The following is a 14,663-nucleotide window of genomic DNA, read 5'->3' on the forward strand; positions in this document are numbered from 1 at the left end:
TCTTTAACGCCCCGGAGCAGCCATATTTGCCGACCCCCACCGCTCTGACAATCCGCGACACCGCCCACCCATGTCAATACCCCTAGGAGGTCTAATAAATGCAAAAAAAAAGTTTTTTAAAAAAATATATATATATATATATAAAAACAAATAAAAAGGATTAAAAATTCAAATCACCCCCCTTTCCCTAGAACACATATAAAAGTAGTTAAAAACTGTGAAACACATACATGTTAGGTATCCCCGCGTCCGAAATCGCCCGCTCTACAAAGCTATACAAATATTTTTCCTGTTCGGTAAACGCCGTAGCGGGAAAAATGGTCAAAAGTGCCAAACCGCCGTTTTTTCACTGTTTTGATTCTGATAAAAATTTGAATAAAAAGTGATCAAAGCAATAACATTTCCCGAAAATGGTAGAACTACAAAGTACGCCCGGTCCCGCAAAAAAAGACACCCTATGCATCCCCGTGCACTTACGTATAAAAAAGTTACGGCTGTCAGAATATGGCGACTTTTCAAAAAAAAATTTTTTAACATAGTTTTGGATTTTTTTAAGGGGTCAAAATGTAAATAAAACCATATAAATTTGGTATCCCCGGAATCGTAACGAAACACAAAATACAGGGGACATGTCATTTTGGTTGCACAGTGAACGCCGTAAAACCAAAGCCCGTAAGAAAGTCGCAGAAATGCATTTTTTCTTCAAATCGACCCCATTCTGAATTTTTTCCCTGCTTCCCAGTACATTATATAGAATAAATAATGGTGGCATCATGAAGAAAAATTTGTCCCCAAAAAATTAAGACCTCATATGACTCTGGGAGCAGAAAAATAAAAAAGTTATGGGGTTTAGAAGGAGGGGAGTCAAAAACGAAAAACCAAAATCAAAAAATGCCATCGGCGGGAAAGGGTTAACTTCAAATACTTCTGTCCCAAAGACACTATGTAAAGTTTCTCACAACACCGTATATATAGCAGCTCAAATACAAAATAACTTCAACACAAAAGTCTCACGTATTCTCTGAATTACAGCAAAAACAAGATACAAAGTCACATTTCATATCACATACCTAATACACACTACTAAAACCTTACCCACGCCTGTATATACCCACTTCTACAATCACCGCAGACGAAGTCGCGGGTACCAGCTAGTAATATATATATGGCAAGAGGAGCGGATTTTGGCACGGAATCCACGTCATAATCCGCCCCCTCACAATAGCGGTCTATATAGACCGTTAGCGCTCATTTTTCCGTGACTTCCCTTTCTTCAGGTGGATTCCACGGCTGATTCAGCTGTTGCGTCCGCCCCGTGGCAGCACACTCCGGACTAGGCCTATTCATTTGGGCCTACGCCGGACCGGAGTGCCCTGTCTGTTGGAAGTCGCGGCAGGCTTACTTTGCCCCTATTCTGACGCGGCTTCCCGTACACTATTAATTGTGTGAGATGCATTACTATTATGGGGATAGTTGTGTTAGGTGCACATATTGCGTAATACTATGTTCTTCTGTTTCACTACATGTTGAAAGTGGCCCTGAATTTTTTTATTTTCAGAATTGTTTTCAACTCTGGCTTAATAAAGATCTGTATGGCTAACCATGTTCTTTTCATATATTGTCTGTGACTGTGCTGAATATAGTTTATGATAATATTAATGTGTGCCTTTTATTCTGCTATATTATATCAGCCATAAATAATTCTATTTACCAAATAGATTCCCCTCCGGGGTTATGTCTCTTCACCCACCTCTATCTTGACTGCTATTCTTATTGCCTTATTGCATTTCTTTGTATCCGCTAGGGTTCCAGGAGACACCTGATCAAATTTGGCTTCTCCATTTTGGGATCCCCGGGAAAGCCCCGGCTCTGGACCAGAAAGTGAGTGATCAGTTATAGGCATCATTATTATTATTATTATTATTGATGATAATAATAAAAATTACTTTTACTGAAGCCAAAATTGTTAAAAAATAGAGATGAGCAAATAGTATTTGAAACTATAGTTTCGAATACCTCGGTCCCATAGGAATGAATGGAAGTTGCCGAACAGCAAGGGGTTAAGCGTGTGCCGGCTGATTCCAGTCATTCCTATGGAGCGAGGTATTCAAAACTATAGTTTCGAATACTATTCGCTCATCTCTATTAAAGAATAATCCCCAGGCTTCCCCATAAAACCAGTAGCTTACCTAGATTTACTATTGTAGTTCTGAAAAGACACTTGGGTAAATTTGCTGAATGTTTGGCGAAGTGTGGCTCATCTAATTTGAACTAGACATCTCACTGCGGCTTCTCATAAAAAGGGTCATGGCATAAATGCTTCAAGATGCGCCAAAATTGTCAGAAAATCAAATCAAGCAAACAAAGCGTAAACCTAAACAGTCTAAAGGTATGCCAGATTTAATATCCAGCATCAGCTACTGTGATAAATCTGGCACATTTTCAAATTTACACTTTCTAACTACTTGTAAATCTGGTAAATCCACTACAGCCTCTAAACAAATGCTTTAAAACTACATTTATTACTTGAATCTCCAATAAGACCAGACACTGGAATGTGTTCATCAAATTCATACTAAGGCTATTGCTCTCAATGGGCATTTTGATCTCAATAGACCTTCTTCTGCAGATTCCTCTGGGCAGCCTTTCCTCCTGCTCGACCACACTATAAAAGTATGCAGAGGAAGGAACAAAACGTTCAATATTCATAAAATGGATACTCTTGAAAGTTGAAATAAATATAGTTGAGTGAAAATAAAGGAGGAATTCATCAATCTATCTATCCTAGTTTTCTGGTATAGATGTGTGATGATGTTGTACATATTTGCGCAACGACCTGTCTTGCAACATAAATTCGACACATCCCAAATGTGGCCTAGTATTACACGGATTCTATCATTGGGAAAACTCATTTTTAACTAAGCATATATTTACATAGCCTTTAGAAAGGTTATTCCACACATACCTTTTATTTGTTAATCCTCTCAGCTGTTTCTGAATTAGCCTGCTTTTAATGATATGCTAATTAGCCCTCAGGATACACTTTGGAAGTTCACTGAGCACTGTGTGTTGTGTGTAAACGGGGAGATGAGAGCCAGGGAAGGCTGATGAGTCATGTATGTGGCACTACTTACTGTTCAATGTACATAGCAATGCACATGTCCAACTGGGCATTTATACTCACTTTCCCCATAGTCGGTTCTCTACATATGAAGTTTTCAATTTGTCAATCCCTACAGTTTTCTGGTATAAAAGAGCCTTTTTTTATGCAAAATGCGCAACAAATGTGCACCCTTCTGTGTCTCTATTGCCGCATTGTGGTAATGAGGACGAGATGCCTCACCCTAATATTTCATTATAACTCATGTCAGTTTTCTTGTGTGAGTTATAATGGAAATCTATGCCAGTTCCTAATGTGGGAAGAATGTGCAAGTCTATCTTCCATGATGTAATTAGGAAGACAGAGTCTCAGTCAAACAAACCTATAGAGGGCGCTCCCTTTAACATCATGCCGACCTTCTCAGAAGCCTTTGTTTGCAATGATGTTGGGATTTTACCAGGTACAGTCTTTCAGCCAAGGACAGCTGTTTCAATGTATTTGCATCTCATCAGCTTGGCGCAGAGAGGACTGATCTGGCAGAGGTGAGAGGCTTAGACAGGGTTGAGGGGATATCGTCACTCAATAGGGAGAGACCACCATATAGGTGTGTGGAGTCTTATTAAGCCATGAGCGCTCCACTGTGCAAAGGAACATGGGAAGAATATGCAAATCTGACTTCCATGATGTAATTAGGATGCCAGTGCCTCAAGTATGCACACCAATAGAGGGCGCTGCCTGAGAATGTGCAAGTCTATCTTCCATGATGTAATTAGGAAGACAGAGTCTCAGTCAAACAAACCTATAGAGGATGGTGGAGTTGATAACAACACTGTGCTCAGAAAGCACAATTAGCATAAAGAAGAAAAATTAAAAAATGGTGGTGCAGACCCTCAAAATAAAGGTAAGAGATGAGTGCTTTTAGTTTACAAGCAGTCGTAATACTAAAGCCATACTTGGCCATATAAAAAATTCTTTAATAAGGATAAACAATATCTGTTGAGTGAATATCCCTATTAACCCATTCCTGACATCCACCATACTAGTAGGGTGGATGGCGGGTGTTTAACCATGGCGACCGCCATAGCTGCCTGGCGTCTGCTGTTTTATACAGCAGACACCATGTGCTAATGCCCGCAGTCGGTGCCCACACCGATCACAGGCATTAACCCCTCTGGCGCCTTTTTTAAGCTCTCCAGCCTATCATTCTATACTGTCATTTCTACACTGCCTTAGAAATGACGTTTTTTTGCAATGCATTAGCATTGTAATGCATTGCATTGGTGATTAGACCCCCTGGGGTTCAAGACCCCTAGGGAGTCAAATAAATGCAAAACAAAAAAAAAAAAAAGTAAAAAAATATATATATATATATATATATATATATATATATATATATATACTTTTTTTTTAAAAAAAAGTACCATGACTAAATCATCAGAGCTAAATTTGTAGGTACAGCAAAAGAGATTTTAGCAGAGCAGCATAGTATTCCCCGACACTGATGCATGGCCATGGGTGGGAGCGGGGGATATTATGCAACTCCGCTAAAAACTCTTTTGCTGCCTGTCTGCTGGCATCCTTCGCCTGGTAATTTATGCAACTTGAACAGAAAGGGGTTATCAGACAATTAGCAAATATTGCACCTGTATAGACAGATTGTTAGCATGTGTATATAAACAATGAACGAAAATGTCAAAATCTTTGAGTAAATGATGCTCAGATTTTTATTATGACTAGTTAAAAAAAAAAAAAAAAAAAAAAAAGACATCCTGGACTTTTAATACTACGCAGGCTTGGTAACATGGCATCTACATACCGTACTTGATAAATTGTGAACTTTGAATACCTTATGTGACTTTACATTGCATTTCTTATTGTTTTTGCACAGTAAAAATGTCACATCCTAGCAGTTTGTCTCCAAGTCCTAGAACAGTTTCCAAACCAAGCACTTCCAAGTCTGGAAAAGCAAAGGGGCTGAAGGACATTCGTGTAGATGAAGAGGTGAAAATTGCAGTCAATATTGCACTGGACAGATTTCGGTATAGTGAAGAAAAAGGTATATACTCAAGTCTATTTCTGTGAAGCTAAATATCTGATGATATGAACACTTAATTGTCCACAGAAATAAAATCATGTATTTAGATTGCATGACTCTGTCTTACATCTGTTCCCTCAGTGGTGTGAGCTGTGTCTGAAATTATTAAATAGGATCAATAATTCCGGTGCACTGCTGTAGACCATGTGTGTCAGAAATGAAATCTGTGCCAGTCAGGAGCTGGCACAGATTTTAGGTACAGCTCACACCTGTTATCTGGAATGTGTTATAGTAAATTTGTTGCGTGGTGTGTCACCAAAAAGGGCTGTGCAACAAAGATGCACCACAATGATGCCCATTTCCACCAGAAAACTGATGTAGATGGTTTAGTAAATTTGCGTCATATTTCTAGCGGTGAATCCTTTGCTCATAAAGTCAGCGATTCTGGCATTAAAGAGATATTGAAAAATTGGTATTTATGCAATTCCCAAATAATATACATTATAGGTTTATAGTGGCCAGAGTTGAAACCCAAACCACACAGACACTGACAAGTTGCGGTGGGTCCTGAGCATTGGCTGCTTGGCTCCTTAGGCACCGTTCACATGGGGCACGGGATGGCGTATTTTGGTCCTGATTTTGACGCGGGAAGCCGCGTCAGAATAGGACTAAAATGTGCCTGCCGCGACTGTCGCAGCTTCCCACTCCGGAGTAGGCCCAAATGAATAGGCCTAGTCCGGAGGGTGCTTCCGCGTGGCGTTTGCCGTGGCTGAATCAGCCGCGGAATCCGCCTGAAGAGAGGGCAGCTCACTTCTTTTTTCCGCTAGCGGGAACAAGAACGCTAGCGGTCTGCATAGACCTCTATTGTGAGGGGGGCAGATTTTGAGGAGGATTCAGCGCCAAAATCTGCCCCCTCTTGCCCCGTATGAACGAGCCCTTAGAGTAACATATCTTGTTTTTTGTGGCAACAGTATAGGCAACATTTCATGAACTGATCATAGTAAAACATTCCAATGTATGTTTTTTTTTATTTTTTTATTTATGCAATCCATTCTACTTTTTCATATACAAGAGCTGGAATTCCCTTCTTCTCTGACCAGCACTGAGAGAGCTTTTATCCATCGTTTTGCCCAGTCACTTGGGCTAATATCTAAAAGCAAAGGGTAAGTTACTGGGTTTTCTTTGCACATTTTATATTTTTGTAACTCAAATCTAAATGCTTTTTATCATACTCCAATAACCCCCACATGAGACAATCAGGTTCAGAATGCAGACCCTGAATTGGCCATACAAGCACTTGCTCTGAAATGTAGTGTTACATAATGACTATTTAGATAAATGGGCACCCATGTAGACACGGTTGTCTTGAGTGTGCAACAATGGAAGACTCTCGTACAGAGCAGCTTTCTTTATTTTGGCTCATAGATGTAGCAAAGTGCCCTATGGTGATATGGAGCAGGTATTTCTTTATGGGATTTAGTGAGATTTTTTCAGTGGTGAATGTGGCAATTTATTGGGGAAACAGGCTAATGCATACAGTCAGCATACACTGCAATAACTGTAACATCTGGTATTTAATTGGTCTGAAAATTCATTAGATTAATTGCAGTGGGTAATACTGGATAATTTTAGTGCATGTATCAACTAGCTCAACTAAGTTTGTCACTTATTAGTTGACTAACTTTGTACAAGAATTGTGGCCCAATATTGTCACCTTCAATTTGTAGATGATGTAGAGGTGAAGAAAGTGTCTAGGGCTCACGTTGCAGAAACGCAGCTTTCTTTGTGGTAGATTTTGTTGTGGTTTTTTGAGCTAAAGCTAAGAATGGCTACAAAAGAAATAGGAAGCTCTTATATTTCTACCTTCTGCTCATCCACTCTTAGCTTTGGCTCAAAAATACACAACAAAATCTGCAACAAAAAGAGTTGCGTTTCCGCAACGTAGGGCTTTAGCCTAAACAACAAAATTATCCTGGTGCAGATTAAGGCAGAATTCTGGTACATAGCATAGCAAATAGTTTGTCTGGTGTATAGTCTGACATCACACATCAGTAGTGCTGTAAATTCACATAATAAGTGAGAGTGGCACACACTATCCACAGTCACCATATAAATATGAACAAAATATTTAGGAAAACAAGAGTCTTCCAAAGAATTGCACAGGATTGGGGTGAGAGTCATGTCTGTTCCAGCTGCATGTAAAATAGGGCCTGTACACCATAGTAAATGTGTTAATGTATCACATAAATTAATTTGTAAAATCTATTTGAGAAAAATTCTGCTTCTACTTTAGACCTATGGTTTGTTTTTTGTTTTCAGAAAAGGAGCTAATAGATACTTAACAATCAGGAAGAAGGATGGCTCTGAAGCCTGCAGAGCTCGGATGATCTGCTGTCTGATACAGATCTCAAAGCATACCATAAGGAACCTCATTCAGCGCTTTCCTGTGACCAATAAGGAAAGGACAGAACTTCTTCCAAAAACTGAACGAGGAAATGTGAATGCAGTGGAAACTGGTGAGTTTCTCTTTTCTTTTTTAAGGGGTCATTCATTTAGCAGGCTGGTGCCTCGCACGTTATATTGCTGTCCTGCCGCTCCTTCTCTGTGGGCTTCACCCAAGTTCATAAGTAGAGTGGAGCGTACCATTTGTTTTTACCTCATTTATCTCAACCACAGTTTTTTTTTTTTCTATGTGTACTCTAGTATTTAGTGGTTATATCCAGTTTGTCCTCCTCTCCCAGGAGACCTTTATGTTTAATCAATGTTTATTAAAAAAATTTCAATACAATAGAAAGAGGAAAAATTGTGCAAAGGCACGCAGGCCTCACCCGTAAAAACAAAAAGGCAAGGAGAGTAACAACAACACTTTGGAAAACAATACGTTAACAGCATAGTAAGTAGAACATAAGGGACCATAAAAACAACATTTTCAAATAAAATGGAGACAGACAGAGGGGACACGCAATGGAAACAGAAATCAGGGTGACGCATACGGAAGTGGAGGGGGGGGGACGGGGAGAGCAGAACTACCAGCAACCTCCCACGAGGAAAGGAAAAGAAGTGTAACAAGTTAACTCTGAATCAGGGAAAGGCTTGCGTGAAGGTCTGACTCCCAGGGGCCTGTATAACAGGGGAGTAGTGACTTTGAGAAGAATATTGTCAGGAACTGGGGTGCTTCTGGGGAAGAGTCAGCATGGGAAAGGACGGACTCCAGGTCAGTCATAGTGGAGGAAAGAAGGGGCGACAAAGAATTTCCGTAAAAACCCTGTAAGTTGACCGTACTCCAGCCAGGGTAAATGAAGATCTGGATAAGAAGGTTTGGGCCAAGGGAGAGAGGGGCGGATGGTCACATCCTACTAATATTATAAACGTGAAAGTTTGTGTGTTTGGATGTTTGGTCCTCAATCATGCAAAAACGGCTGAACTCATTTGGCTCATAGATTGTAACCTGGAATGAAACATAGGCTACTTATTATGCCGGTAAATGCCCGGACTTCGGGACCGCTACCACCGAATTTATGTTCGCGGGAGACTAAAGGAATTGAGATGACATCATCACAGGTCCTTGAGCCGTTCTCTGATAGGATCGTGCTAGCATGTGGGCGGAGTAATATAGGCTGAGACCGGACAGTGTGAAACCTCAAGAACATGGCAGCTAATCGACACTCGGGAGAGTAGCGAACAGGCAGCGTTAATATGGCTCCCGAGACAGTGTAGCAGCTGTACATTTCCTGTAAGTACGACGGGGGAATGTAGTGTTCTACCGCTGCAGGGGCAGGGGGTGGGGAACTGTGCCTAATTACGGCAACATTGGTTTAGCCTGCTCTACCACAGCGGGTGGTGGCAGCTACGGGAAATGGAATGTAAACATGCAGCATGTATGTGGACTCCAGGGCGAAGGGGAGGCCGCAGGATAATTTCAGCACTACCCGTTTGGCCTTTGCTGACGCACAAGCTGCTCAGACACTGCCATTACAAAACCACTGTAAATTGCCAGATGTTGCAGAACTTAGGCACACCTAGAGCACACCAAAGTATACCCCCCATATGCAGAGATGTACATACATCTGGTATGCTGCACATATGCCAAGATGTAGCCGAATCAGCACTCGGGCGCAGGCGGATTATCTCAAACAGCAAATCGAAACATATACGCGGGTCATCGCCAACAACACGTGGGCGAAGTCACGGGCAGATGCTAGTGTTGAATATATGTGTTGGAGGGGTGAAACTTATCAAGACTGGTGTTTCCTGTGTAAGTCTTGGTCTCTTGCATGCTGGAGTGGAGTTTTGCCAATTTTATTACAGTCCACACACATCTGCATGGGGCAAAAATGCAAACTTGTAGAAATTTAAGCTATAATTCATCCAAGCTTCTGGTAAATCTGCAGGACTGTAGGAGGCCCCGCCCTACAACTAAGCCCCACCCCGGCAGTTCGAAAACACAAAGTGTGCATACTCATCTTGAATGAAGATAGATTACAGGTTGTATCCATTAACCCCTTCCCGACATCTGCCATACTATTATGGCAGATGCTGAGTGTTAAACTTTGGCAGCCACTCGGGAGCAGGATGACCGCCATAGACACCATACGCTACTGCCAGAGGTCGGTGCCCGCACCAGTCGTGGGCATTTATTCTTCTGGCGCCTCTGTCAAAGCTTACTGAGGCACCATTTTCTTAGCGGCATGAGTGCACTGCCATTTTGCCGGAGATTGCGAGCACCCGGAGCAAGCTCCGAGGTCTTGTAAAGGCTCACCAGCCTGTCTGCAATGATTTTCTTTTGCAGGGTACTCTATGTAGCCTGCAAAAGAACTGATGATTTTATGCAATGTATTGCAATGCATTAGCACCATCAAAGATTGTTTCTTAGTTGGCCTCCAGCCAAACCCCTAAAATAAATTTCCCCTTTTTTTTTTCGTTTAAAATGACTCGGCATAGTAAATGGAAGTCCTGAGGAGGTGACCGCTTTCTATGGCGTCCATGGTTATGGCTTTTTTAGACTTGGGAGCTGGCTTGTCTACTGAGAACTTATGTTGTTTGCTAGTTTTTGGTTTAGTTTTAAATGTTTGTTTGCAGAGAGTCGGGAGATGAACAAAACAAGTGGAAGGCTAAACAATGGCATCCCCCAAGTCCCTGTGAAGAGAGCGGAATCTGAGTTTGACTCTTTCCGCCAGTCTTTACCCGTGTTTGAAAAGCAAGAAGAAATTGTTCAGATTATTAAGGACAATAAAGTTGTTCTTATTGTTGGAGAAACAGGATCTGGAAAAACCACCCAGGTAAATCTATCTGACGATTTCATTCAGAAATCCAAATGAACTTGATTCACATATCTTGAAATCTTCTAAAATAATCTGCACATCTATGATAATATAGAATGTGGACTTTGTTTTGACAAATTGAGATGACAGATTTGTTTTTCATCTTTATGAGCACTACATAGGGCCCTAAAAGTATATTTTATGGGTTCTGATGGTTGTGGAGCCACAACTACAGTTAATGGCTTGGGCCACAATTTGTCAGTCTGCACTAAGATAATGTATTATTATTATTAATAAAATTTTTTATTAAAAGTATAGCATAAGATGGTGAAAGCTTAGAAAGAGAAATGGTGAAGGCAAATAAAAATTACCTATAAATGATATAAAACATCTGCATAAAATAAAGACATAATAAGGTGAAATATAAGGTAGAAGGAAGTGAAGTTGATGTGTATCGCTACAGTCTCTCTCTATTTGTTTTTTTTTGTAAGATTCCCCAGTTCCTGCTGGATGACTGCTACAGAAAGGGAAATGCTTGTCGCATCTTCTGCACCCAGCCAAGGCGCTTGGCTGCAATTGCTGTTGCTGAAAGGGTTGCTGCTGAAAGGGGAGAAAAAATTGGTCAAACTATAGGTTACCAAATTCGTCTAGAGAGCAGGTATATGGTTTACTTTGTTACTGATTTTCTAAGTTATTGCTTAACTAAACCTTAAATGTCTAATTTTATTCAAATCCAGTTTAATCTGGATTATAGACATTACTTTTGTAACTGAGCCCTAAGGTTTTAATTTATGTGAAAATCTGGTCCCAGATCTGAGGTAAGAGTCCCACTGCAGACTATTCTGCATTTATTTACACATTGACTGCAATATAATTGCTGTGTCTGCAGCTGCAGAAAGTTCGGATCTGTGGTCTTGTTTTACTTCTGTAATTGGAGGACAACATCATATATAAAGTTTCTGGACTCCTGTGGGTTGAAATTGCTTGAAGTAAGTACAATATTGTACTTGGGTCAAATCTGAAACTGTTCAGGTAATGAAAAATCATAAAAGGGTTTGCCCAGAGACTTTAACGAGGACCTTCTGGTTTTATATACCGCTAGAAAGCCGACCGTTCTATGCCACGGTGTTATGTGCCCTGGAGAGAGAGATATTAGTGCATTTAGTTTCGGCACCAATATCTCCTCACTATCAGAAGGGCGTTCCTCATAGCTCAGCGTCATCGCTCCTTCCCCCCCGCCGACTGTACTCTAACATAGTCTTGTACTGTCAGAGGGGGTGTTCTTTACTACCCAGCAATGAAGCTGAGCTGTGGATGGGTCAACAGTAAGGGGCCTGAAAACCCCTTTAAATGGGGTAACCAGAAAACGTTAGCATGGATGTGGTGAATGGTCTGTGGTTGAAAACTGCTGTTCCGTATATTAAAATTAATTTTAACCAATCCTCTTGTAAAAATATTTTGCATTGTGTTTAATAGGGTTTCTCCAAAGACGCTCCTCACCTTTTGCACTAATGGTGTACTGCTGCGTACTCTAATGGCTGGAGATACTACTCTTTCAACTGTAACTCATGTCATTGTGGTAAGATATGCTATATATCTAAAGCTGTACTGTGCTGCGAATAATGTGGATAAACTGCAAGCAGGTGACTGAGGGTGTGATGACATAATAATGTGTACTTCTAGTTCTCAAAACTTTCAGGGATCTGCATGCTGAGAACCCCTTGAGGACCTAGGAACAGTAGGCTATGATTCTCTTCCCCTCTCTTCACCCATAGAAAGTGGACCCCTCGAAGCCCCAGCATCTTTGCTATAGATAACAGTATAAGGCTCTATTCTCATTTATGCTGTCCGTTCTGGCAGCGCACTGATTTTAGCGGTCTGTCTGTATGTGGTTTGTTGTCGGAGTTTTAACTAGTTATAAGTGTAACTTTACAGTGTGTACCTATTGCTGCCAAAGATGACCCCAATGATACATATGCTTCTGCAGTTTCTGATTGACAAGGTTTCTCTGTACTAAAAATAAGGGGCCTTTCACATGGGTCAAGTGAGAGAACATTGATCAAGAACAGACTTTTCTTTGTTCATTTGTTCCCGATCATTGCCTGCTTGTTTATTGCATTTATGTGCTATCCCTACTGTGGTATGGGGAGGAATGATTGTCATCAGCACATTGCCTGCCAACACAAGGTAATATATGTTGCTGCATAAAGATGTATTCACATGACAAATTGTTGGGTCATCATTGCAAGTTCTGCAGGAGCCACTGGAATCAGACTTAACTGTTCCTTAAAATGGTTGTTCCCAGTAACAGGCCCAATATTAAGCTTGTGTAAAAAGGCCCTAATAGGGATAGACCTGTCAGCCAGGCTCTTCTCTGCCAGCGCTGGCCATAGACAGGTTTCATTTACAGGTTCTCTTTAAAGGGGTTTTGCCATCAAAACAAATAACAATATCATTTAGTCTGGACATAGGCTTTCTTTGTGCTTGTCATAAAGAAAACCTAGGACAAGCAGCAGCATTTATAACAGTAAAAGGTAGACGTCCTGATACAAGCTCCCATGGAGCAATGTGGTGATGAACAATGCTTTTCCATCATGACGGAGCACCATGTCACAAGGCTAAAGTAATAACTAAGTGGCTTAGTAAACAAAGTATTGAAATTTTGGGTCCATGGTCAGAATGCTCCCCAGATGTCAATCCCATTGAGAACCTACAGTCAGTCCTCAAAAAGCAAGTGGACATACAAAAACACAGAAATTATGATCAATTCCAATAGGCAACAATGGGTTGGCATCAGTCGGGATTTGGCCCAGAGGCTGATATCCAAAATGCCAGGACAAACTGCAGAAAACCAGAAAAATAAGTATTAACACTGCAAATATGGAGTCTTTGCATAAATTTGTTTATAAGTTTAAAAACCTATGAAAGGCTTCAGTACACCGTGGAAACATCCAACTAAAAGAGCAAAAAACACTCAAGCGGTAAACTTTGTGAAAACCAAAATTTGTGTCTGTATCAAGCCTTTTGCTTCGACTGTCTTCTACTACTCACACATGACTAACAAAGCCTCACTATAATGGCAGGCACAGATCTATACAAAGTGAACACCAAGGGGACACTATAACCAGCAGAAAATTGTATAAAACTATAAAATTAATTTGCAAAATTACTCCAAACTACATGTTCAGTTTCCTTTTTGCCTCTTGTACTAATATCCCAACCCCTTTAACAAGCAATTCCCCCTAAAGTTATAAACCCCTGAGCAAACAGCATAGTCAATATTGTAGCTCTCTAAGCTGTCCTAGAGCCTTGAATAGTAAATCTGCCTAGTTCTGCAGTCACATAGTAGCAGCGGGTATTCACTATATTACTAGGCAGTTTTGTCATTCAGTAGGAGCTGGAATGGAACTTAATGGGAAAGGATTACATTTACTGTTTTATGGAGGACAGACTTTAAACCTGAAAGCCAATAGCCTCTTTATACCTCCTACTTATGGGTGTACACTGAAAATTGGTTGAGTTCCTCTCACGTCCTGACAATATGGATTTGTAGGTTAAAGATCTGCAAGAATAAACAAAATCAACAAACATTATATTGCTCTTGCTTTGTAAATGATAAAACTTTATGAAGCACTCCGCAGCAAGGCAGTTCTGGACTTAGCTCGTTCGTTAAAAAGAAAATAGCATTGGAAATAAAACTCCCATCCATATTTACAGCCACAATTAACGCTAAGGCAGATGGGCCGCTGAGCTGCTGTAGCCTGAAACTACTCTCTTGTAAATGATGGACTGACATGCTCGCAACGTGTAATGTATTCTAGATGAAAGCTAAGGGCACCTTTATCTTTATATTTGTTTGTTTCATGAAGCGGTGACTGATGTTCCTGCCACAATCCCATCGATCATCATTGATCTAATAATTAAAATGTCGCTTTCTTGGGTCACATGACAGCTTTTATCAGGGTTGTTTATTACTCTTGTTTTACTCTGTAAATCTAGGGGATGGTGACTTCTTGGCTGATTCTTAGTAGAGCAGTTTTGTATGTAGGGTGAATGGGGTTATTCACCTTTTAAGAATTAATATTCTAACCTTAATATAGGCCATCTATTTTAGATTAACAGGGGTCTGACTGTCAGGACCTCTGCAGGACAGCTATTTTCTGGAGCGGTGCAGCTCATAGCATTGTTTACATGCCAAGTGTAATGCTGCTCACTCGCTGTACTTTTAGTAGCGGTGGTTATGGGTTCTGCAGCAGTGTCCCATAAA

The 14,663-nt window shown here is 40.7% G+C and overlaps 1 protein-coding gene across 4 annotated transcripts in view; it reads left to right on the top strand.

The window, feature by feature from the left end:
* YTHDC2 (YTH N6-methyladenosine RNA binding protein C2) overlaps positions 1-14,663 on the top strand; it is a 65,461-nt gene that overhangs the window by 6,793 nt on the left and 44,005 nt on the right. For all 4 annotated transcript variants that reach the window (XM_075272049.1, XM_075272063.1, XM_075272056.1 and 1 more), the window contains exons 2-8: positions 1,805-1,881; positions 4,989-5,156; positions 6,208-6,298; positions 7,455-7,651; positions 10,215-10,414; positions 10,888-11,054; positions 11,873-11,975. In XM_075272049.1, the coding sequence (XP_075128150.1) occupies positions 4,994-5,156; positions 6,208-6,298; positions 7,455-7,651; positions 10,215-10,414; positions 10,888-11,054; positions 11,873-11,975 (921 nt within the window). In that variant the 5' untranslated portion in view covers positions 1,805-1,881; positions 4,989-4,993. The remainder of the gene's footprint in view (positions 1-1,804; positions 1,882-4,988; positions 5,157-6,207; positions 6,299-7,454; positions 7,652-10,214; positions 10,415-10,887; positions 11,055-11,872; positions 11,976-14,663) is intronic.

This window comes from Leptodactylus fuscus, chromosome 1, assembly GCF_031893055.1.
Source record: "Leptodactylus fuscus isolate aLepFus1 chromosome 1, aLepFus1.hap2, whole genome shotgun sequence".
Lineage (NCBI taxonomy): Eukaryota > Metazoa > Chordata > Amphibia > Anura > Leptodactylidae > Leptodactylus > Leptodactylus fuscus.